This window comes from Sorghum bicolor, chromosome 3 (genome assembly GCF_000003195.3).
Source record: "Sorghum bicolor cultivar BTx623 chromosome 3, Sorghum_bicolor_NCBIv3, whole genome shotgun sequence".
NCBI classification, from domain to species: Eukaryota; Viridiplantae; Streptophyta; class Magnoliopsida; order Poales; family Poaceae; genus Sorghum; species Sorghum bicolor.
This window is the reverse complement of record NC_012872.2, coordinates 67313729-67336951: the sequence shown is the minus strand read 5'-3', so window position 1 is coordinate 67336951 and position 23223 is coordinate 67313729. Positions and strand designations below refer to the sequence as shown.

General features: G+C 40.9%; 3 protein-coding genes across 7 annotated transcripts; 2 read left to right on the top strand and 1 right to left on the bottom strand.

Moving 5' to 3' along the window:
• On the top strand, positions 4810-7168 carry LOC110434073. Of its 5 annotated transcripts, none has more exons than XM_021457746.1 (4): positions 4810-5011; positions 5139-5312; positions 5387-5610; positions 6172-7168. In XM_021457746.1, the coding sequence occupies exons 2-4, from the start codon at positions 5144-5146 to the stop codon at positions 6799-6801; spliced, it is 1023 nt and encodes a 340-aa protein (XP_021313421.1). In that variant the 5' UTR covers positions 4810-5011; positions 5139-5143; the 3' UTR covers positions 6802-7168. The 5 variants fall into 5 exon arrangements, with proteins under 5 accessions (XP_021313421.1, XP_021313420.1, XP_021313417.1 ...); XM_021457745.1 differs by having other exon boundaries at positions 5108-5312; XM_021457742.1 differs by having other exon boundaries at positions 5091-5312.
• Positions 10887-16762, top strand: LOC8060087 (probable methyltransferase PMT11). The gene is made up of 9 exons (XM_002458709.2): positions 10887-11690; positions 12024-12173; positions 12256-12526; positions 12867-12977; positions 13658-13817; positions 14082-14339; positions 15017-15139; positions 15483-15560; positions 16268-16762. Exons 1-9 carry the CDS (start codon positions 10980-10982, stop codon positions 16470-16472), a joined length of 2067 nt encoding a protein of 688 aa, XP_002458754.1. The 5' UTR covers positions 10887-10979; the 3' UTR covers positions 16473-16762.
• LOC8060086 (acyl-coenzyme A oxidase 3, peroxisomal) lies at positions 16817-22923 on the bottom strand. The gene is made up of 13 exons (XM_002456582.2): positions 22188-22923; positions 20272-20389; positions 20071-20178; positions 19810-19982; positions 19627-19726; positions 19444-19518; positions 18764-18894; positions 18425-18560; positions 18220-18339; positions 17996-18142; positions 17800-17904; positions 17618-17719; positions 16817-17461 (listed from the first exon to the last, which is right to left on the bottom strand). The coding sequence occupies exons 1-13, from the start codon at positions 22676-22678 to the stop codon at positions 17213-17215; spliced, it is 2055 nt and encodes a 684-aa protein (XP_002456627.1). The 5' UTR covers positions 22679-22923; the 3' UTR covers positions 16817-17212.

Genomic DNA, 23223 nt, shown 5'->3' with positions numbered 1-23223 from the left:
GCGCACACTCTTTCTCTCCCTCTCTTCTTCAAATTCGATGGCCTTAGAAGGAGAAATCAATGGTTGGAAAGGTAGTACTTTGAGCTTGGGAGGGAGGTTAGTGCTGGTTAACTCGTGTCTTAGCAATCTGCCAGTCTATGCCATGTCTATGTTTTGGTTGCCAAAAACTGTCCTTGAAAGGATGGATACTGCCCGGAAAAAGTTCTTTTGGCAGGAGGCAGCATGAAGAAAAAGTATCATTTAATTAAGTGGATTAAGATTACCAAACCAAAAAGTAAAGGAGGTCTAGGTATTAAAGATTTGAGGCGAATGAATATTAGTTTGCTGTGCAAATGGTGGTGGAAAGTTGAGAATGGCGAAGGCATTTGGCAGGAGATTGTCAGGAAGAAATATCTGAAAAAAGGGATGATTTGTATGTTAACTAAAAATCCTAAAAATTCCCCTGTGTGGAATGACTTGTTAAAGGTGAGACACATATATTTGAAGGGGAGAACGATGCGAGTTGGTAATGGCAAATCTACTAGTTTCTGGCATGATAAATGGTGTGGTCTTGTCTCCTTAGCAGACAAGTTCCCTGAACTTTATCAGATTAATGTGGAGCAAAAGTGCTCGGTTGAGGAAATGAAAAGGAAAAATTGGAGACCATCCTTCAGCAGATGGCTTCATGAAGATCTTCAAAATCAATATAGACGGCTGCTTGACATTGTTTTTCGTTATAGTCTGAATTCTGATAAAGATTATGCTAGATGGGACTGGGAAAAATCTGGTATCTTCTCTGTTAAGTCTACATATAAGCATTTATGCAGACATGATTATGGGCTTAACTTCAGTAGGATTTGGAAAGCGAAGCTGCCTTTGAAAATAAAAATTTTCATGTGGCTGGCCATTCAAAATAGCATTCTTACTAAAGACAATCTGGGAAAAAGAAAATGGAAAGGAAATAAATCTTGTGCTTTCTGTTTTGAGAATGAGAGTGTTCAACATTTATTTTTTTAATGCTCCACAACCAAGTATGTCTGGAGTCTTCTGGCTCATTCTTTGGGAGCTGTTTGTAGACCAAATAGCTTAGAACAATACTGGACTTGGGTTCAAAATATTTTACCCCAAGCGCCTAGTATGCATACTGTCGGTTTGGCGGCAGTTGTTTGGGCCATTTGGAGAACCAGAAACAATGTCTGTTTTAATAAAAAGAAAATGAGATCTCCTACTGAGATTGTTTGCTTGATTTGTTCCTTTTTGGCATATTGGACAGGTCTTTTCAAGGAGGACCTCAAAGAACAGGTGATTCAAGGGTCTAAGGTGGTGAAATCCACAGCGCTCTTCTTCCACAATCAAGATATACAAGCACGGGCGCATGATGATCTTCAGATGGTGCCGTTCGCTGGATAGTAGCTTGTGCTTCTGGAGTTGAGCTGGTGTTAGCTAGTTGTCCCTAGCTTTTGTTAGATGGTGTGGTTCGCTTACTCCAGTGGCTATTTTGGCAAGGAGCTCGTTGTTACGTTGCTAAACCTTGCGGCTTGAGCGTTGTTGCTCCTTTTGGGGTTTCTAGTTCTTGATAGGTCGGAGGTTTTTTGGCTGGTCCAGTCATGTGTTTCATCGGTGAACATATGTATGTTCCTTCTTAGCATGGTTTTTGGATCAAACACATGAACTTTATAATTTCGTTGCCTTGGTAATGAAATTCGGTTTTACCGGTGTGAAAAAAAGGAGAAATCAGGAGAAACAGAGCGGTTAGATGTTGGGGATGGCTGGGGAGTGGTGTTCGGGTCGTGGTGACAGTGGAGGCAGCCGGATTAATCGGGACAGAGGCGCCTATGGCCGGAGCTCCCTGCGGAAGGAGGAGGGAGAAGAAGGCGGCCATGGTAAGGTGGTGGACGATGACAGGGACGAGGAAGAAAAACGACGAAAGAATAAAACCCTTTTTTTAGCAATGACTAAAACCCTTGTTGGCTGGATGATTCTGTTCCGGGCAGATTTTAATGCGACAAAGGAGAAAAAAAACTTTTGATACGAAAAGTTGTGGTAGGTGGCCCAACAACTCATGGGTCTGAGGCTCCTACCACAAGAGAAAATAGAGGGAAAAAATTCACATTACCGTTTTTTCTCCTTAATTCTAAACCAGACAAAACACCTCTCTTAACTTTTAAAACCATTTATCTTACCTCCCTAGCTTGATTATAAGTGGTTTTGAAGACGGTTTTGTCTTTATCTTTTATATTTATTTCAATTGAATCTTTACAAAATCATAATAAATCATAAAAATTCATAAAATAGAAAATCTACACCATGAGTAAATCTACACAATAAACATATAATATGACATACTTTAGTATAAAAATTTTGTTGTAACTTTAAATCTATGCTTTTCTGTAATAAAATGGTTCAATTTGTGGTGAAATTCATACTTTATGTTTATGCTTGTTAAATATAAATAAATTTATAACTAAGCTATACATGATCTAATGAGTATAAAATTTTACTATAGTTCAATCATATAACAATTAGTCCACTATAAAAATTTCATCACAATTGGACCATATAAAATGTAGCTATGAATTATTCTAATTAATTACAAAAAATATAGATCTAAAGTTAAAACAAAATTTTGATACTAAAACATATCATATGATGTGTTCATTGTATAGATCTACTCGTGGCGTCTAACAAAATTAGATTTTTATTTTATCATTTTTCTATAATTTACTATTTTTTTAAAAGATTTAGGTAAAATAAGTAAAAAAGGAAAAAGACAAACTGTCTTCAAAACTGCTTATAATATGATTAAGAAGGTAAGTTAAATGTTTTTAAAAATTAAGAAAGGTGTTTTTGTTCGGTTTTAGTGCTCAGATAGGAGAAATGAACTTTTTGTAAAAATTGAAGGAGGTAGAAAAAGCTTTTCGTACGGCAAACGGTGGCAGGTGGCTGAGGAACTAGAGAAGCATAGAGTGTGTTTGGTTCCCTGGCTTAGGGGCTAGCCAGGATTGCATAATACAACATGAGTTCGTTTGGTTGCCTGTATGGCCTGCTAGCCAGGCTTCCCAATTCGTATAAATTTTTTGGCTTGCTGGAAACGCTCACATCGGCCGTTCTCACGGAGCCAGGCTTCGTCTCGCTCTGCCTCCCGCTCTCCTCACCTCTCGCCGCGGCCTGCCACTCCCCTCACCTCTCGCCGTGGCCCGCCGCTCTCGGCTTCGGTGACCGGGACCAGATCCCGCCGCCCTCACCGCCCCTGCCCCTAGGCCCCATCTAGCATTGGCAATGGGTAAATCCCCATCGGGTATGGACTCTCCAGACCCATCCCCGTGATAACAATATGACACCATGGGTATCCCCATATACGGTCATGGGTGGGAGAATTTTCCCAGACCCATACCAAGGTGGGTAAATTAGACCTGACGGGTCACCCATACCCGCCAAACATCAACAATTCAATAGCACTAGTCACGTAGTAGCAATTCACAAGCATTGTCACGTAGCCACCTCACCATACACCTGACAAATAGCAACATAATAATTTCTACTGCAGCCACTAGTCACAGCACCATAATAGTTCATGATCCATACAAATCACGTAGTAGAGAGTAGTACTTTGCTAGCACTATTTAGGGTTTCAGTGTATGAGCTGCCGGTGGACTGGTGGCTAGGCTTCTTTAGTTTTGGGCCGGGTATTTTTTACCCATGGGTAGGGTTTGCTCCGTTTGTGTACCCATGAGTACTAGTTTCACTCCATATTGGTACCCTAATAGAGTAAATACTCATCGGGTCGCGGGTTATGGGCCCCCATTGACATTTTTACCCCCATCTCCCCCTCTCTAGATCCACCGTCTGTGTCCTTGGGCGAAGGTACGGTCATAGCCATGGCGAGGGGCCAGAGGAGCAGCACCACCATGGTGTGCCACTGCCCGAAGCCTGGCTGCCCTCTCCTCCGCTCGCTCTAGACGCTCGCCGCCTACCTCGCCAGTGACCGCTCCTGGCCCATCGAGGACGAGGCGTATGACGTGCCCATCCCGCTCGCCGTCCCGGTGCCACGAGCCGGGCCCCCGACGGCGCGGAGCTCGAACCGCTTGCTGCTGCGCGGTGAGGACGACGAGTTCTGATGGCCGCGGCGGTTTCAGTGGCGTACGGCGGTTCTTGGTCTTGGAGGTGGCTGGCTGTTGGTCTTGGACGGTGGCTGGCTGTTGCGACGGTGGCCGCGCGGTGGTTCTTGGTCTTGGACGGTGGCCGCGCGGTGGTTCTTGGTCTTGGACGGTGGCTGGCTGTTGCGACGAAGAAGCTGCTGGCCAAGGTGCTAGCAATGGTGGTAGTGGACGGAACTGTGGAAGAGCACGGCTTCATGCACCACACCTGTTCGATGTAATGTTGCAAAGGAGGTGAACATACCAGCTTCAGAAATGAGTGAGTGTATTCAAGCCAAACCGGCTAACCAAACATACTCAAACTTAGCTAGACTTGACCAATGTCTCTAACCAAACAAGTGAGTATTGACTTATATTAGACAGGTGAAGTCTAACATGACTTTAAAAGCTAGCCAGGCTTGGGCCTTGTTTAGTTCCGAAAAGTACTGTAGTACTTTCGTTTGCTTGTAACAAATATTATTCAATTATAGACTAACTAAAATCAAAAGATTCGTCTCGTAATTTACAGCTAAACTGTGTAATTAGTTTTGTTTTTGTTTATATTTAATGTTTTATGTATATGCCACAAGATTCGATGTGACGGAAAATCTTAAAAACTTTTTGGTTTTCGGGTGAACTAAACCAGGCCTTGGAAACGAATGGCAACGAGACACACTCGTAGAAACGTTCGGATTGCCGCGGCCGCGCGGCGACGTAGCGGCCTCTAATAAGCGAGGTTCCGCGAGCGTCAGTGACCCGTAGGAGTTAGGAAAGAGCCGCAAGAAGCGAACCAACCCAAACCCTAGCCGATTCGCGGCGCCTTCGCACGCCGCACCGTCGTCCATTCATCGGATTCTCTAGCAACGGCGTCCGACCGCGCCTTCCCTCCAGTCAAGGTCCGCTCCCGTCCACGTCCAGGTTCAAGAAATTTTGCGTTTTTGTATGCAAAAAAAAAAAATCCCCTGTGAAACCCAGGTTTAAAATCCCATCAGATCGGATCGGGTCGGATGGCTTGTGAGTTAGGCAAGATGGGGCAGGAGAAGGCACGGACACCTACTATCGCCTGCGAAAGGGGGAGGACGGACGGAGGTCGATTCGAGGATGAGAAGGAGGACGACGATGATTTCGAAATCGTTGGGTTCCGTAGAACATGGGAACTCTGCTATGCCAGTGACTACGGTTCCTTCGAGGACATCAGTAAGCCAAGCCAACTCATATTCCAGCCCGATTATCTCTCCTAGATCGATTAATCAAATCCTTCCCTGATGCAGCTGTGCCCTCCATGCGCTATACGTTTAGACCCTTCCCAAAGAATGCCATACGCCAGGGCGGATTGCAGTTCTTCTCCGCTAAAGTCGCCGAACTTAAAGAGGAGGAAGGTCTCCACTGGCCACTGCACGTTTATGGCTTGATTGCCACCAGGGACTCCGCAGATCCTAGACGAAACCTTCTTTTCGACCGCACTAGGGATAGTTGCCAAATCATAACTCAAGAGGTACATGCCATGCAATTTCTTTTTTTCTTCGTCCATTTTCTTTGTTTTGCTAGATGTTTAGCTCGCTTCAGTATGCATTTTTCTACTTTTAATTTAACGCTTTTATAATGGCTGATTGATGTTCTACTTATAATGGTTTATGTTATTATTATTTGCGTTTGTCTTCGTGAACAACAATATTAAATGTTACTACCCCTCTTTCATCAAATTATAAGATATTTTAGCCTTTTAAAATTCATAGCTTTTGATATGCAATTAAATATACACTGTCATAGTAAAAGCAATGTAAAAAGCCAAAACATCTTATAATTTGGAATTGAACATCTTATAATTTGGAATTGAGGGAGTACTGTGTAACATGCAAGTTTGGCCTTTCTATGGTCAAGTAGGCCAAATTTGCATTTTCATTCATATTGGATTGACTACCGTCCTCATTAATAATAGATTTCTTATATTGTCCTTCCTCATTGCTTATGTAGCCTTGTTCCTTGCTCTTTTTTTTTGGAAAAAACCTGACATCACAACTAGTAATAATCTATTGATAAATGGTGATGCTTGCAGGATCCCATTTTGCAGTTGACAGGCCCCTCTCGTGCTGTGGTGTTAATTGATCCAGTTACTATCGAAGTTCAACTGAAAGCAAAGTGCAAAACTGAGTCTGAAGATAAGGTGCTCAACTTCAGTGTGTTTGAATACAGCCATCAAGATTCTTATGAGGAACCTCCTTTCTTAACTACAATATATACCCGCTGCAAACGAAGTAAACTTGAGTTTGCAGTTGCGTTTCTTGTTCAATCAGTTGAGGCCACAGTCCGTGTGAGAGTTGTTCGTGGGTCATGGCCGGATCATTTTCGAGGACAAATCATGTCCCGTACAGCCAGTATCAGTCATGGTGCTATTGTGCTACTAGATTCTCGATATGGCAGAATGAATTTCAACAAATATGGTGTAATTGAGCTTTCAAGATGTGTTGTTTCTGTGGAACCATGTGGACAACTGAAAGTTGATGTGGTGGCTTCACAAGTCGATGATGATAGAAATGTTGTTGCACAAGGTCTGGTTGATTTCACACCGAAAATGGCCGGTGTCAGTCATGGTATATGTGACCTAGGCTTCTGTGTGCTGAGATTCAGCGTTCACTGGTCCCTTCCCTGCTATGCTGGCGAGCATGTGGGCCTGATTACAAAATAAGGTTCTCTTTGGCTCTAGCAGTATATAGGGTCGTCGTAGGTCTGGCCACAACAAATGAGCGCCCCAGTTTTAGCGTGCTTCAGCGCACTAGCTGAGCACAAGTGTGGCACACCGCATTACCGGAATTGAAGCAAACAGCAAGCTAACGTCTGGCAGAGGGGGGCTGATTTTCAGCGAGTTTTTCATGTTCTCCTGTGTCTGTTTTGATGAAATGTCTATATTTGGCATTTTTGGTGGCACATTATAAAGCTATCTGACTGTTTCTGTACTCAAATCATCAGATGCATTTGTATTATTAATATATATCAGTCTTGCTGTTATTTGTAAGATTGATTTCTAGGTCTATATTTAAATGGTTTGTTGTCTTCTTTGTCTGTTTGCACTGAGCAATGGCCTTAGCAACGCTGTCGCTCTGATACGTCGTCAGCTGCGTTGTTTTGCGTTGTCAGCTGCGTTGTTTTGCTTAATTGTTGTCAAGATTGGGAGCTGCTATCCCTTGCTGCTAGTTCTAGTTCATTTTTCATTTTCAACTTTCAAGCTCCTGTAGGATAAGAGATGTGCACAAGTTAATAGCCATCGATATATGCAATGGTAAAAGAGCAGAGATGCATCTCTTTCCCCTGCCACATATTCTCTTTCGAACTGCATTGATCTGATGATAGAATATATATACATGATGAGGTGGAGTGGTGAAAAACTGTCTTCTCCCCAAAGGTCAAGGTAACCATATTCGCACTCTGTGTGTAAAAGGATCTGCTCTTTAGTGGCCGTAATAATTAACTATGTAATACAGTTACTAATGGCTACTCTAGTTTTGATGAGATCACTTTTGAAGAGGTGTCTATTTAGAGAGGCATTTTGAACAGGTGTGTATTCGAAGAGTCATCTGCTTCACAACACTTATAAGTTGACACATACCTATAGTGATGGCCAACAACCCTCCACCTAGCTCCTTGTCATTAGTTTTTCTAAGGTGGTTCCTTGTCACTAGCTTGTTGTTGGATCTTTAACTTTGCACATTGGAAAAAACAATTGAGTGCTCTTTGTAGATTGCAATGTTCTAGGGCTCTAGGCAAAATCTATTGGACGTAGGGAGCTCTGGTACAAATGGTTGGTCTATACTGATGGCTAACAACCCTCCACCTGGCTCTTTGTCATTAGTTTTTTTAAGGTGGTTTCTTGTCACTAGCTTATTGTTTTTAGAATTACACAGTATAATGCAGACACTCACAACGCACGTACACTTACCCATATGAACACATGCGCACAAACTCTATCCCTGTGAGCACTTCCAACTAAGTCGGCAGATAACATGATTTTGGTTCAAAATGGTTGGTCTATGATGTTTTATACACTGCAAGAGGTTTGTTTGGTTGTACCATAATATACCTCAATTTATCCACATGTATTGGTACTCTCTCTCTTTTCCTTTTATGTGTTGCTATGTTATTATCGGTCAAAACGATTTAAGTTTGACTAGGTCTACAAAAATATTAGTAATATTTGTATCTTCAAATATTTTTTATAAAAAATTTAAAATAGATTCAAAATATATCTAATAATATTAATTGTGTATCGTAAATATTAATATTTTTTGTATGTATATATTATCAAAGTTTTAGTATGTTTGATTTCTTAATAAGTGAAAACTGCAATTAAGGAAGGAGAGAGAGAGAGAGAGAGAGAGAGTACATATGAAGTTATTAGGACTTGGATTTACATCAAACAAGTCCTGACTAAGGTCTCGTCTGAATACCTATGGATTTTTAGAATCTAGATTCTTCAACAGTAATTTCAGAATCTGGATTTTGTAGGTAAAAAAGTCCCTACTCGTTTGGTTTCTAGATTTTACCTTGAGATAATAGTAGTAGAATAATCTAAACTATTTAAGGGATATACAATAGTGAATTGGCATATTCCGTTAGGTTTAGTCCTATATCGACATTTGATGATGAGGAGCACAATATATAAGACGGGGGCAATTCTCACCTAACAGATTAGTTTTTAGGGTTTAGTTAGGCCTAAGATCTGAATATGTTGTGGGCTCTTATGGATCTAGACCTGAGAGGCTATCGGCTCGTGCCCACTCTAACACAAACTACAATACAAAAAGGCATGTGTCCATAAGGTCTTGTTTAGTTGCACCTGAAATCCAAAATTTTTTAAAGTTTTTTCGCCACATCGATTCAGCACATGCATGGAGCATTAAATATAGATAAAAAATAACTAATTACACAATTTTTCTGTAATTTATGAGACAGATCTTTTAAGCTAGTTAATATATGGTTGGACAATAATTAACAAATACAAATGAAAGTACTACATTGGCAAAATCCAAATTTTTTTTAATCTAAACCAGACCTAAGAAGAATCCAATAAATGGCCTTGTTTAGTTTACAAAAAATTTAGTTTTTGGCTACTGTAGCACTTTCGTTTTTATTTGACAAACATTGTCCAATCACGGAGTAACTAGGCTCAAAAGATTTATCTCACAAATTACAGATAAACTATGCAATTAGTTTTATTTTCGTTTATATTTAATGCTTCATGCATGCAACCAAAGATTCAATGTGACGAGGAATCTTAAAAATTTTTGCAAACTAGCCGATATCTACCTTCTCGTGGATTCACGGATTCTTGAGTTTGGATTTTTTTTAACCCTGTGTTATCCCACCCGTCTGGTTTCTTTCTACCGTGATTCTTTATTCCTTTTTATCAGGTTTTCAGAATCCAGACGCTTCTAAGATTAGTTGTATTTTTATTTGAAATCATTCCATATCGGTGTCATAGCGGTACACGGGCGGAGCTTAGTTGAGGCTAAAGCGGGCATAGTTCCCTTACTCACCTTAATCTTTATTACGTAAACAGTAATTTTAGCACTGCTTATTAATGTTTAGAGCTTAATTACATAGGCCTTGTTTAGTTGTAAATTTTTTTTTATTTCCACTACTGTAGCACTTTCGTTTTTATTTGACAAACATTGTTCAATCATGAAGTAACTAGACTTAAAAGATTATCAAACTGTATAATTAGTTTTTGTTTTTATCTATATTTAATACTTCATGCATATGTCATAAGATTTGATGTAATGGAAAATATTAAAATGTTTTTGGTTTTTGGTTTTTGGTGGGACTAAAACTATGTTCGTCTATTTGTTCGGCCAAGCTCCGTCACTGTAGCGGCACAAATGGATGTTAGCATCGCCGCCGAGCTGGACGATGGCGCAGTAGGCCACGCCGTTCTCTAAGGCCTTGTTTAGGTGTCAAAAGTTTTTGTATTTTGGTACTGTAGTAATTTCGTTTGTTTGTGGTAAATATTATTCAATCATAGACTAATTAGAATTAAAAGATTTGTCTCGCGATTTACAGACAATCTGTTCAATTAGTTTTTATTTTCGTCTATATTTAGTATTTTATGCATGTGCCATAAGATTCGATGGGACGGAGAATCTTGAAAACTTTTGATTTTTGGGTGAACTAAACAAGGCCTAATGCCTTATTTAGATGTGAAAACCTTTTGGATTTTACTACGTAGCACTTTCATTTGTTTGTGGCAAATATTGTTCAATCATAGACTAACTAAGGTCAAAAGATTCGTCTCGCGATTTACAGACAAACTGTGTAATTAGTTTTTGTTTTCGTCTATATTTAATGTTTTATGTATGTGCCGCAAGGTTTGATGTGATGGAAAATCTTAAATGTTTTTTTGGTTTTTTGGGTGAACTAAGGCGTGTTTAGTTCGTCAATTGAAAAATTTTGCGACACTATAGCATTTTTGTTTATTTGTAGTAAATATTGTCTAATCATGTACTAACTAGGCTCAAAAGATTTGTCTCGTCGATTTCGATCAAACTGTATAATTAGTTTTTATTTTCATCTATATTTATTACTCTATGCATGTGTCTAAAGATTCGATGTGACAGGGAATCTTGAAAAATTTTAGATTTTAAGGTGGAACTAAACAAGGTCTAATTTCCCTTGGGCAGCCTCGATAGCTGTAGCCTTGCTGACAGCTGGGTCCACAAGACAAAAAAAATGGAAAAGGTTAAACTGCAGTCTACAGTGGCCCAAGTTCGTCACTGACCCTGGCCTTCGGCGATCCCATCCCATACGCATCGTCCCGAACGACGCAGACGCAAGGCACGGCGCCGACATCTCCCGAGGCCCGAGGGCCCAGCCATGAAGGCCCTGGGCGCGCACGGCGCCGACCTGCTCCGCGGCCCGCACCTCCTCCGCGCCGCCGTTCTCGCTTTCGCCGTTGCGCTCGCCTTCCTCGTTGGCTACCACTGGCCCAACGCCTCCCCGCGCCTTGTCTTCTTCTCGTCCGCCGCCTCCTCGTCGGCGCCCAGGTCCTCCTCCCGCTCTCCTGCCGTCGCGCTCTCCCCCAACTCCAACATCTCCTTCGACCAGTCCCTGATCCCTACCCCCGCCACCCCGCCTGCTTCTCCTGCTCCCAATGCCTGGCCCCCGCCCTCACTACCACCGCCGACACCGGCGCCGCCGCCTCCCCTCCTCCCTCCTCCACCACCAGCGCGCCTCGGCATCGTCGGCGAGGATGGCGCTATGCAGGACGAGTTCGACATCGGCAGCATCGGCGCCAACGACACTGATCTGGCCACCGACGACACCGCCCCGCAGGAGCCTAGCAACGGGGGCGCCAGCGGCGGACCACCCAGGGTGCGGATTGGGAGGTTCCCGGTCTGCCCCGAGAGCATGAGGGAGTACATACCCTGCCTCGACAACGAGGAGGAGATCAAGCGGCTGCCCTCGACGGAGCGCGGGGAGCGGTTTGAGCGGCACTGCCCTGCCAAGGACAAGGGTCTCAGTTGCCTGGTGCCGGCGCCCAACGGGTACAAGGCGCCCATCCCCTGGCCTCGGAGTAGAGATGAGGTGAGCATGTATTGGTGTTGGCCTTTGCCATTTCAGTAGAAACCCGAATGTACTGGCAATTTCGGTGTATACATGTTACTACGATAGAGCACTAATATGGTAAGGCTGACCTTCATCCACAATCTACGCGGAAGTTGATGATAAACCTTGTTTTTTTAATTGCCATGTTTCTTTGAATTTTATGGTTTTGCGACAAGGACTTAAGCTGCATTTCATGATTTATGCTGACATTTGATGAATGCACAAGTATTCAACTATTGACTTGGCTGATTTTGCAGAAACCAAAAATTTGAAGTTAAATGACTTTCTAATATGTTATTTGATTGGATGCAGGTCTGGTTTAGCAATGTGCCTCACACAAGATTGGTTGATGACAAAGGAGGACAGAATTGGATCACCAAGGTCAAAGATAAGTTCAGATTTCCTGGAGGCGGAACTCAATTCATTCATGGAGCTAATCAATACTTAGACCAGATTTCCCAGGTTTGATGTCAAATATTGTTCAAACTGCTTAAGATTTAATCCGGACTCTGACTACAGCAACCTGTTCCCTCTGTTCATCCAGATGGTACCTAATGTTGCATTTGGATCTCATACTAGAGTTGTCCTGGACGTTGGCTGCGGAGTAGCAAGTTTTGGTGCATATTTACTTTCACGTGATGTCCTGACATTGTCCATAGCTCCAAAAGATGTTCATGAAAATCAGATACAGTTTGCTCTTGAACGTGGTGTGCCTGCAATGGTAGCAGCATTTGCAACACGCCGATTATTATATCCAAGCCAGGCGTTTGACATAATCCATTGCTCACGTTGCCGAATAAATTGGACTCGTGATGGTGAGCTGTGATTACTATATAATTATTTTTTTAATTAACAATGCACTCTTTGTTTGTTGCCATGCTGTATCTTCGCAGTTAGGCTGAATGCTCACTTATCTCTTTTCCCAATTTTCCTAGTCTTTCCGTCTAGGTCTGCAGGGATGATATTTTGTTCATATCTCAAAGAATAGATTTGTCAGTGTTAGATGTTGAATTTATTTCGTGATTCTCAAAGCAGAAAATATCTTTTAAATAAAAATATCTTTTCATTTAAACTTGACCACAAAGATGATGTGCCACTTATCTATGTACTTTCCAAGTTTGCCTAAGTTTTGTTATTGTATTTGTTTATTTGAAGATGGTATCCTGCTCCTGGAAGTTAATAGATTGCTTAGAGCTGGAGGCTACTTTGCTTGGGCAGCCCAACCTGTTTATAAGCATGAAGAGGCCCAACAAGAGGCATGGAAAGGTATTTTCTACTTACTGTTTTTGTTTTGTACCTTTTGTTTTGTTAGGGTGATAACATACAACTCATGTATGAGTTTGGTAGCTCTTCTGTAATGTTCAAGACTTGTCATAATCAAATTCATTCTTTTAGTGCCTACTATCCTGTGTACTTATAGCTGGCAAATGTAAAGTTTGTGTTTGTTGATGTGAAATAGCCAGTGTTCCTGTATACATATATCTAACATTTATTTAAAACTCCTTGCCTTATTAGTTCAACTTTATGTACTTTGACCTGAACTTGTCCTTCTCACCATATGCTAAGTGCCCTCACAAAAGTTAATTTGCATGATAGTTATTTACCATTTTAGCATTATTGTGACTATCCACTGACCTGTTAATGGCATGTGAACTTTGAGCGTAATAATAATATATCCATGCACAACTATATCTATATAAGATGAAAACGCTTCCTATCAAATTGCTATTATAACTGAGGAGTGAGGACTCCTTTAATGCTAAGGGGTTTAGAGAAGTTGCTCTTGATTTTATTTAAAATTTTAAAACACTATGGAATATATTCTGTGATAAGTATTTCTCTTGTCTAGATTTTTTGCATCATCAGTTTGATATGCTTACATTCAATGACTTGTGTTTTCTTTTGTTTGTCTGGAAACTATTGCTCATATACAAAATCATGTGCAGAGATGGAAGACCTCACTACCCGACTTTGTTGGGAGCTTGTGAAGAAAGAGGGATATATTGCTATGTGGAGGAAACCCTTAAATAACTCTTGCTACATGAATCGTGGTCCTGCAGTCAAACCTCCACTTTGTGATGCTGATGATAACCCAGATGATGTCTGGTATTTGTCTAACTCATTTAGCCTGTTGCTATAATTATTGGAATACATATCAATTTAGAATCCTCTTCTGTAAGCTGGGTCTAGCCTTTCTTACTGCTGCTGAGTTCTGTTTTGATGAGACTGTATTCTTTATATCAGATCTCATTGCACTGTAAGTTTATATGGATTTATCTGATCTCATTTGTCACATTGGCAGTCATCCCTGTACATATCTATGCTGCAACCCCCCAATTTTATTATTCTTTACATTCTATTTTATCTCAGGTATGTTAGTCTGAAAGCATGTATTAGTCGGCTTCCAGAGAATGCCGAAGCACCAACTCCTGTTCAATGGCCTGCACGCTTAATGGAGCCACCAAAGAGGCTTCAAGGTGTTGAAATGGATGCCTACTCATCAAAGAATGAGCTTTTCAAAGCAGAAACAAAATTTTGGGAGGACATAATTGATGGTTATATCCGTGTCTTTAAGTGGAGGAAGTTCAAACTCCGAAATGTAATGGATATGAGGGCTGGATTTGGAGGGTATTTTTCTCAAATCTCTTCCTTTCATTTGCTTCCTTGGATGTCTGACCACAAATATAACTTCATTAGAACTTCTACATGGTTGCCAACATGGCACTTTTGACTAGCAATATCTATGAATATATTATCTGACACAGAGTTATGTATTAAGCCCTTGTGCTGTCAACTCATGTGAAATTTAAGATATTGATGGTCAAATCTAAAAATGTGGCTTAAGACAAACCTAAGTGGACTTATGTCAGAGGAAGTATTTTATTTTCATTAATGAGATCTGCACTGTTGTGGGAGTAATTAAATAAGCTGGAGTCTGCAAACAAAGATTAGCTGAACAAGGTCATCTCTGGATGGGAAGACAAATGTTTTCTTAGGGAACTGTTTGACGATGTTGTGCTATATTTAGTACAAATAAATATGTGCTCACATTACTTCTATCAACCACTTAGTTTGAAATGAATCTCTTCGCATCTAATTGTTCAATATTTTTAACTGTGATAGTTGTAGTGAAACCCTATCCATTCTGGGAAATCTATTCTTGTTTCTATTTTGCTTGTTGGTGGCTAGCTACCCTTTGCAGATAAAAGAATCTAGAAAACTGAATCTTCTGTGTTTATGTATGGAGATGAGGCAGTCTTGTTTATTTTTGTCTGTCTTGTTTTTACTTCCCATTTTGTATGTAGGTTTGCAGCTGCATTGATCAGCCGGAAACTTGATTGGTGGGTGATGAATGTTGTTCCTATTAGTGAGCCAAATACATTACCTGTAATTTTTGATCGGGGGCTTCTTGGAGTAGCTCATGACTGGTACTCTTTGTACATTCTTGGTTCTTTAAATATTATTTTCTATTTTTTCTAGATTCAAAATGGTTTACTTTAAATCTTATATACTGCAATCAATACTGTTCTGGATAGAGAACAGTGAATCATTTGCACCATTTCCTGATTGCCTCTTGTATTCCTGGACCGCTATGAATTCTTCTTTATCAGAATTCACAAATCAGAATGAGTGGTCATAGATTAGTTTTAACCAGTGTGCCTGATTATAATAGTCAGCAAGCTTATTATTTGTTTTGATGTAATTTTATTAAATTTAGAGCATCAAAATTTCTGCCCTGAATTGAATATTATGTTGCCTTTTCCATGGTAGGTGTGAGCCCTTTGATACATACCCTAGGACGTATGATCTGCTGCACGCATCTGGTCTTTTCTCAAAGGAGCAGAAAAGGTATGTCCTTTATTTAATCATTGGAAGTTCAGAATAAGTCCAGTTTAGCCCCTGGACTCTTGCCTTTGTCTAATTTTCATCCTCAACTGTCATACTGTTTAAATCTTACCTTAACTATCAAAGCCTGTGCAATTTATATCATGAGCCCTCTAAGTGGCATTGCATTATGTTGCAGTGGGTTTTGGAGTCCATGATAGCACATGTGCCAGATCAGCAGTGACATGACACTTTTGTGAGCATTAATATTTAATAGAGCAAGATGGAAATTTTTGTCCCACAGTCTAATATGAATATTTTGATTTGCACCCAATCGACACATTTAATTCTGAAAGTTGCTCTTTATTTTTTTTTATTTGTGTGTGGGGTGGGTTACAAAATTCACCACTTTTGGCAGCTGGATATAAGATTTGAACGGTATTGTAGTTTGGGGTACAAATTAGACAAACACTACAGTTGAGGGGCTAAAAAAGACTTATTCTTCATTATTTCCGGAGAAAGTGGCAAATCTTTATATCTGTTCGGTTTGCTTTAACAACAGTAGCGGAAGTGTAATTTTGTTCAAGATCCGTATCTCATAAGTCTTGCTAACTAAATTTGTAGAGATACCTCTGGACATGAATACTTTTTAAACCTTTTGTGTGAGTCTACTGTTACCTGGATAGCTGATCAGGATGTAAATTCTAACTACATACTTTGAATATTTGTAGGTGTAATATCTCTAGCATCTTGCTGGAGATGGACCGGATACTCAGACCAGGTGGTAAAGCATATATTCGTGACCGGAAAGAAGTTATACAGGAGATCAAAGAAATAACAAACGCCATGGGGTGGCGTGGTACTATACGTGACACTGCCGAAGGTGCATACGCCAGTAGGAAGGTTTTGATGTGTGACAAGCCTATGGGGCGTTAGGCGATCAGGGGAAGGTATGATGACACCTTTGGAATTTCGAATTGCTAAGCAGGGGTAATTTTCAGGCACTTTTTGGAACTGACAAGAGCTGCTGTCGAGACTGACATTCGTTCTGTAGATAGGGTAGGTCAAGGTCTAATTTGTAATGATTTGATTGATCATCCATTTGTACAATGATGATCGGTGTAATTCCTGAGATGCCATTTTTTGTTGTATAATTGTCATGGAAACCTTGCAAAAGTGTAGGAGATATTTTTTCAGAAGAATGGTCAGAATCATTGGCTTTATTTCGCTTATTATGTCAGTATGTCATGATCTGGATTTGTATGTCTCAGGTTATTCACTTCAGCAAAATATCACTAAGAATAATATCAACATGAATTTGAACATGGATCGACACAAGCTTATTTGATTCCCTTTCAGGGGCACTTGAACATCCTGTAGCAGCACTAAAGACTTTATTTACTGTTGAACAACTCGGTTAAACCCCATTACATGGACCGCAGCCTAAGGCTACGTTCGCTTTATATTCAAGAAAACTATTATACAAAACAGGATTTCACGAATCACCACCTGCATCTCGGACCAGCATCTGCCTCTCCAGCTATACACTTCACAACAATTGTTGTGAGGCATCAAGTGCTCCTGTAGTTATTATATTACAGTATATGGTTTGTATGCTCCGCCATCAATATTCAGTACTTTCACTGGGTAACCTGGCTCGTATGTGAAACTTGAGATCAGTGGCTCCCGGTTGACAGTGTATTTGCCTCAATCCAGTCAAAAGCAAGTGGACTAAGGAAGGCATCAGGGATTCCGAAAGAACTGACAACAGCAAGCGCATGGGGCCTGAGTTCACTGCACATTTTCAAGACTTCTTTCCGCACAAGGGCTACATTGTCACGTGATAGATACCCGTATCTTAGAAAAGATGTGGATTCATCTATGTTCACCATAACATATAGAGACCTCAGCAAACCCAGTACCTCCTGGAAATGATAGCAAAAGGTTATAGAAGGATTACAATGAAATATTTTGCGTGATTTCACCCAGAAATGAAAAGATCAAAGGAAAGATTTTGTTATTCAACTGTAGTAGCTAGCAAATGATACAATTGAGGACTAAAAACAGTAGTGTGAATATACCTTTAGGGAACCAGAAGGGACATTCCTCTCATCCTCCAGAAATATTTGGAGGATTGTACGCTCAGTAAACGCTCTAGCTAAGTCTTCAGCAAGTTGGTAACTCTGGGAAAATATCACTTGTATCAATGACAAAGAAATTATATAACAGTGGACAATAGTGCACACTGAAATCTGATTTTTACCAGCATCAAAGCCTTTTCTCTGCTTTCGCCTTGTGCAAGATGGAGAGAAACCTCCTCTGCAAACTGCTTCAGTAAATCTCTCTCCCTTAAGCAGAATAGGTCCATCTATTCATGTGAACAAATCCACACTCAATGATTGAGTTTATGTCATGCCAGGGATATATTAGAAGTGACAAACTAAATTATGATTCTTTACCTGGAACTTGGAGCTCCTTAATATGTTACTTGTCAGCTTATCAGGAATAACAGGGGTTGAGCCATTTAAGTGTTCCAAACCCAATCCCTTGAATGGCCGCTTCTTCTTTTGTGCACCCAAAAATTCAGCATAAAGTGCTTTGCTTACCTAAACAAGGTTAAATTGTTACAACCACACGAAGCACCTTTGATAAAAACAGATGCATGACTGAAAACAACAATAACCTGCTGCATTAGAACATTATTATCACCCTCAAATGTGGACTGGACATCAAATTCAGCTTTGAAAACTCCTACGCGGTTCTCAGTCTTTAGACCTTGACCGCCACAGGCCTCACGACACTCCTAATACATTTAAAAGAAAGTCCTGTGAGAAATAGTGACTGGAATAAAGAAACATAATAATAGCTCTTTCAACACTCAATAATACCTGAAGAGTCATCATATTCTGCCAAGTTAGTGTTGCCTTCAGAGCACTAGAGTAAATATGTATGGCTTTGCTCATTTCAGGAGTTCTCTTTACATACATATTTTTCATAAAATTAGCAGCACTACTCATCAGACATCTGCACCAGGAAGTATAGTGAAATGATAACTGTTAGGAAGAAGTGCTATGGATTAGTTGAACTGTAGTATGGAAGCTTTGCACAAGAAGGTAATATAATGCACAGCTTAGCAACTAGATTAGCACAAAAATAGCCGAGAGTAAGAACTTGTATTATGACTGTTATTAAATATTAACTGTAGATACAGCAAGTTAGTAGCATACACTTTTGCTAGAAGTGGTAGAAGGCGTCGCTGGTGACTGGGATAATCAAGCAACAACGTTTCAGGGCCATCTGGTGTAATTGAAAAGGCTCTCCTTGACAAACTGTATCTCACAGCAATCGCTAGGCTGACCTGTATGCATGGAAAGTAAAAGGCATGTCATTATTTTGTAATACGATTGTATCCATGCTTCAACACTGAACAAGGCACATTCCTCATCAAACTTGCCAAGTTAGTTATTTAACAAATCAACCTATGTTTGCTGGCAGAAAGTTGAATCAGTTCCTTCAAATAAACAATCAAGTCACAGATAATTTCATTGCTTGTTCAAATGTGCTAGTGTTAGAGATAGAGTTGTATATCTTGTATTGTACCCATTCTTGTAACACAAGCCAGCTCCACTATACTCATCACCAACCGTAAGGGTGTGTGTGGTGTTTTTCCTATTCTCTACAACTAGGTTTTTGTGAGAAACAATTCAACTTGTTATCTTTCCCTTGCCAAAATGAGTGATGTTCCATTTCGGTCAAGCTGGCCGGTTACCTTTTACTGGGACAAATTTGATTAACTGTTTAAATTCTAAAAGCAAATTACTGCGAGGTTGGGGGCTATTATATTTGTTAAATTCATCAGCAAAACTTTTTCTGTGTTTACAAGAGAAGAAAATGCCTTGCAATACACCTTTGAAATGTAGACTGAGTCAACTGCAATGTTTACTCGACCAAGTGTAAGCGGAGAGAGGAAAGCTGCAAACCTCTGCAAATCAACATTGCAACTTCTTAAGAAAAAGAAGAATAAGAAATCCTTGTCACATACTGCGTGTGTGTGTGTGTGTGTGTGTGTGTGTGAGAGAGAGAGAGAGACCTGATCTGGATCATCTATCATGCTAACATATTGCCCATCTGGCAAAACGTCAGCAACCAAATTAAGCAAGTTCTCACGAGGAACACGTATATTCTGAAACCTGTTATAGAGGTAAAAAGTAAGAAATGATATACACTGAGCGACGTATATAATAATACAAAAAAGGTAAATACAAGTACTCACCAAATCCGCCCATTATCAACGCCATTCAGTCCAATCTTATGGCCACAGTCAGCTATACGGATATTAGGCAACACAGTTCCATCTTCATCCCTAATTTGAGCTACAAAAGCATGGACTCCTTCATTTCTCCCATTTATATGAAGTTGACAAAAGACTATTGTATGTGTTGCATGCTGCAAAAGGGCATGGAAATCTTTAGTAAGTTGTAACCATATGCACAGGGCAGATGCACATGGTGAGGCAAGCGAAATGTTTTCTTACATTAGCAGCTCCACCAATCCAGTACTTCTGAGCTGATTCACATGGAGTATTTATGATGAACTCTCTTGTTTCTGAATCATAAGTTGCTATTGTTTCTATTCCTCGTACCTTTTGTAACAAAGAAGCAGCAGCAGAACTTAATCAGCACAGTTACTAAGTAATACCATAATAAAGATGCTTAGCACAAATCCCCGCACGTACATTGCTTCCATGGCCTAGTTCTGTCATTGCAAAACAACCCATGATATCATAATTTTCTGTGGCAACCAACCACTTGTCATGGTGGCGCTTTGTTCCAAGAAACTTGATGGCACTGCCCCTGGAATACATACAGAAATTTAACAAACTAAACATGAGAAGATTGCAAACAAAAGAACTCCATACAACAGTATGTGGTAAATGATGTAACAAATGACAGTATCAGTTTCTTTTAGCTAAGATTCTAGATATTCCATATGAGGAAATAAAATTTAGTAAATTAATTGCCAAAAGAAATAAAAAGAAGAGCTCAGCCCTCGATGGAAGACAAACACTAAATCATTGCATCTAACCATGAGAAAAGGCCTTAAAGGCCTTTCGGTGACTTATCACTGCACTACAAGCACATGGCACCTAAGACCTTGGGCGAGAATGTGGTTCTAGTTCTCACAAAAAATGTCCCCTTGTTTTGTGAGAACCAGAGTCCAAGCCCTGATTGGTAGTACCAACAACTAGGTGGCTTACTGCTGTACTATAAGCACATTCTCACCAAAGGAAATAAATCTTACAAAAAACAAACAAACAGGGTGGCTTCTTCGAGACCATTCCTGTAGTACAATTTCTAAACATTCGCTTTAGATAAACTTAATCTAAAGAGCCACAAGAAACTCTTAGAAATGACCTCCGTAAAACGGTTAACCTCAGACACAAGCTTGTTCGGTTTGGACCCTGGAAAGGCTACCAGGCCCAGGCAGCAATCCCAGGCGTCCAAATTTACTTGCGTGCGGATAGATGTTAAACTCTACTCCTTCCATTCCAAATTATAAGTCATTCCAACATTTTTAAAGAGTCAAAACATCTCAAGTTTGACCAAAATTATAGAGAAAATTACAAAGATTTATGACATCAAATAGGTATTACTAAGAAAATAAAATTAATGAAGAATCTACGATACTTAGTTGGTATCATAAATGTTATTATTTTATAATATAAATTTGGTCAAATTTGAGTTGCTTTGAGTCTCTAAAAAAGTTGGAATGACTTATAATTTGGGATGGAGGGAGTAGTAGCATAATGATACTGAAAGGCATCCTGGTGCTGACATAAACCGCAGCCTCCAGCTGGTCAATGCCAGCGCCATCACTATTAGTTACTCCCTCCATCCTGAAATACAAGGTATCCTAGAAAACTTAGGACAGATTATAGAGTAAAACAAATGACGAATAACACTCCCTTAACTATAGAGAGATTTTGTGCCTACTATATTTTGAACCAGGTGGTACACACTAGTGGCAGGTATGCATGTGATTGTTGCTTTGGGGGAGTTAATTCACCTATAATAGCTTATAATTTGGGACAAAAGGCTTCGATATAGGGAGTGTACCAATAGGTTTTTGCTAGTACTATTGCCAATCCAGCACAAGCGAAGGGCAAATCAAAAGCACGGAAAAGGAAGGGATTTTATACAATGGCACAACACAAGCCATGCCTCTATCTATTGCACTACGTACAAAAGAGGAAAATTGAACAAGGACAACGTGCTTCAAAACTAGTATTGGAGGCCTTTCGTGTGCATTTTGTTTCCGTTTCTTTGGGGTTTGTCTATCTCAAGGGCCTGGAGATTTCTTGTAGCCTCTTGAGGTACGTCTACTGTTAAGGCAAAACTTTGTGTTCTGTTGTTTAGCTCCTGCTGCTTTCTTAAAATATAACAACACAAGCCACCCAAAAGAATCAGAAGTTCATAGTGTATCGAAAACACTGGATGGAACTTAAATTGAAGGCAAAGTGAAATATAAATTTACCAATTTGTCATGAACCAAGCCTGGGAATAGGAAGTAATAAGCATATAAGCACTCAATTATGCCGTATGCACGAATGACCCAGCCAATAACGCTGCAAATAGTTGCAGCAAAAATTACCAGAGGAAGAAGTGGACGCCAATCTTGATGGCGAGAGAGTGGTCATAGATGGCGATGCAGTCAAGGAGCGCTAGTTTGCGGAGCTCGGCGTCAGCGCCGTCCTTGGTGAGCCACCCGCGGAACACGCCGCGCTGCTTCAGGTACGCGATCCGCCGCATGGTGGCCTCCCGCTGCCCTTCCTTGCCGTCGTTCAAGTCCGCCCCCACGAACACCCTGGAGCCCGTCCGCGCGCTCGGGCTGCGGAAAAGGGGGCTCTCCTCCATGGCGCGGAAGAGCCAATCGCGCGCGGGCAGGTCGTGCCCGTCCAGCAGAAGCCTGAGGTCGCCCGGCGCGAACGCCGCCGGCCGTTCGGTGGACTCCGGCGGGACGTAGCTCAGGCAGCAGGAAGGTTCCAGGGGAGTGCTCGCCGGGAAGGGGGCGGTGGCGCCAGCGAGGTGGCGCGCGACGGCGGCGGCGCGGCGGGCCGCGGGCGACGGCGAGGTGGGGTCCATCACGCACGGAAGGGTTCGGGGGGTTTGCGGCTCGGAAGTTGGAATGGAGGAGACGCAGCGGTGCCGTGGAGGTCTGGGACTCTGGATGATCGGCGGGGCAACTGGTGAGAGCGGGTCAGCGAGGAAGCATCATTCAGCAAATAAAACAACCTCGATTGAGGTAAACGAGGCGAGGCGATGAGATGAGTGATGACGACGAAGTCGTCGCGTACTAAAAAAAAACGAGAAATCGAGCCAATGATGATAAGAATATAGGCCGAGTCAGCGTGAGATTGTATTTGTGCGCACGTCATTTTGAGGAAAGGGGGAAGAACACATGGAGAGAAAGCTTGTCGAGTTGTCGGAGCCACCTCTGTAGAGACGATCAGCCAAAACAAACGTTGATCCTTTTTTTTCTTTTTACCACAGGAAGATCAAGATGCAAATCTTTTTTTCTTAAAATATTCTCCGTACCAAAATAGATTAACTTTTAGACTTGTTCTAAGTCAAAATATTTTAAAGGCAACCAAGTTTATAGAAGAAAAAAAAGTTGGTGCCAGCTTCAA

What these genes read in the sequence shown, in the direction of transcription:
- LOC8060086 (XM_002456582.2), bottom strand. Translation starts at nt 22,678, where the DNA reads ATGGACCCCACCTCGCCGTCGCCCGCGGCCCGCCGCGCCGCCGCCGTC. An exon ending in GGATTGGTGGAGCTGCTAAT is followed by an intron (nt 19,983 to 20,070) that starts GTAAGAAAACAT and finishes GCCCTTTTGCAG; the next exon opens with CATGCAACACATACAATAGT. An exon ending in CTACCACTTCTAGCAAAAGT is followed by an intron (nt 18,561 to 18,763) that starts GTATGCTACTAA and finishes TTCCTGGTGCAG; the next exon opens with ATGTCTGATGAGTAGTGCTG.
- LOC110434073 (XM_021457745.1), top strand. Translation starts at nt 5,123, where the DNA reads ATGGCTTGTGAGTTAGGCAAGATGGGGCAGGAGAAGGCACGGACACCT. An exon ending in CGGTTCCTTCGAGGACATCA is followed by an intron (nt 5,313 to 5,386) that starts GTAAGCCAAGCC and finishes TCCCTGATGCAG; the next exon opens with CTGTGCCCTCCATGCGCTAT. An exon ending in GCCAAATCATAACTCAAGAG is followed by an intron (nt 5,611 to 6,171) that starts GTACATGCCATG and finishes TGATGCTTGCAG; the next exon opens with GATCCCATTTTGCAGTTGAC.
- LOC8060087 (XM_002458709.2), top strand. Translation starts at nt 10,980, where the DNA reads ATGAAGGCCCTGGGCGCGCACGGCGCCGACCTGCTCCGCGGCCCGCAC. An exon ending in GATAACCCAGATGATGTCTG is followed by an intron (nt 13,818 to 14,081) that starts GTATTTGTCTAA and finishes ATTTTATCTCAG; the next exon opens with GTATGTTAGTCTGAAAGCAT. An exon ending in ATGAGGGCTGGATTTGGAGG is followed by an intron (nt 14,340 to 15,016) that starts GTATTTTTCTCA and finishes TTTTGTATGTAG; the next exon opens with GTTTGCAGCTGCATTGATCA.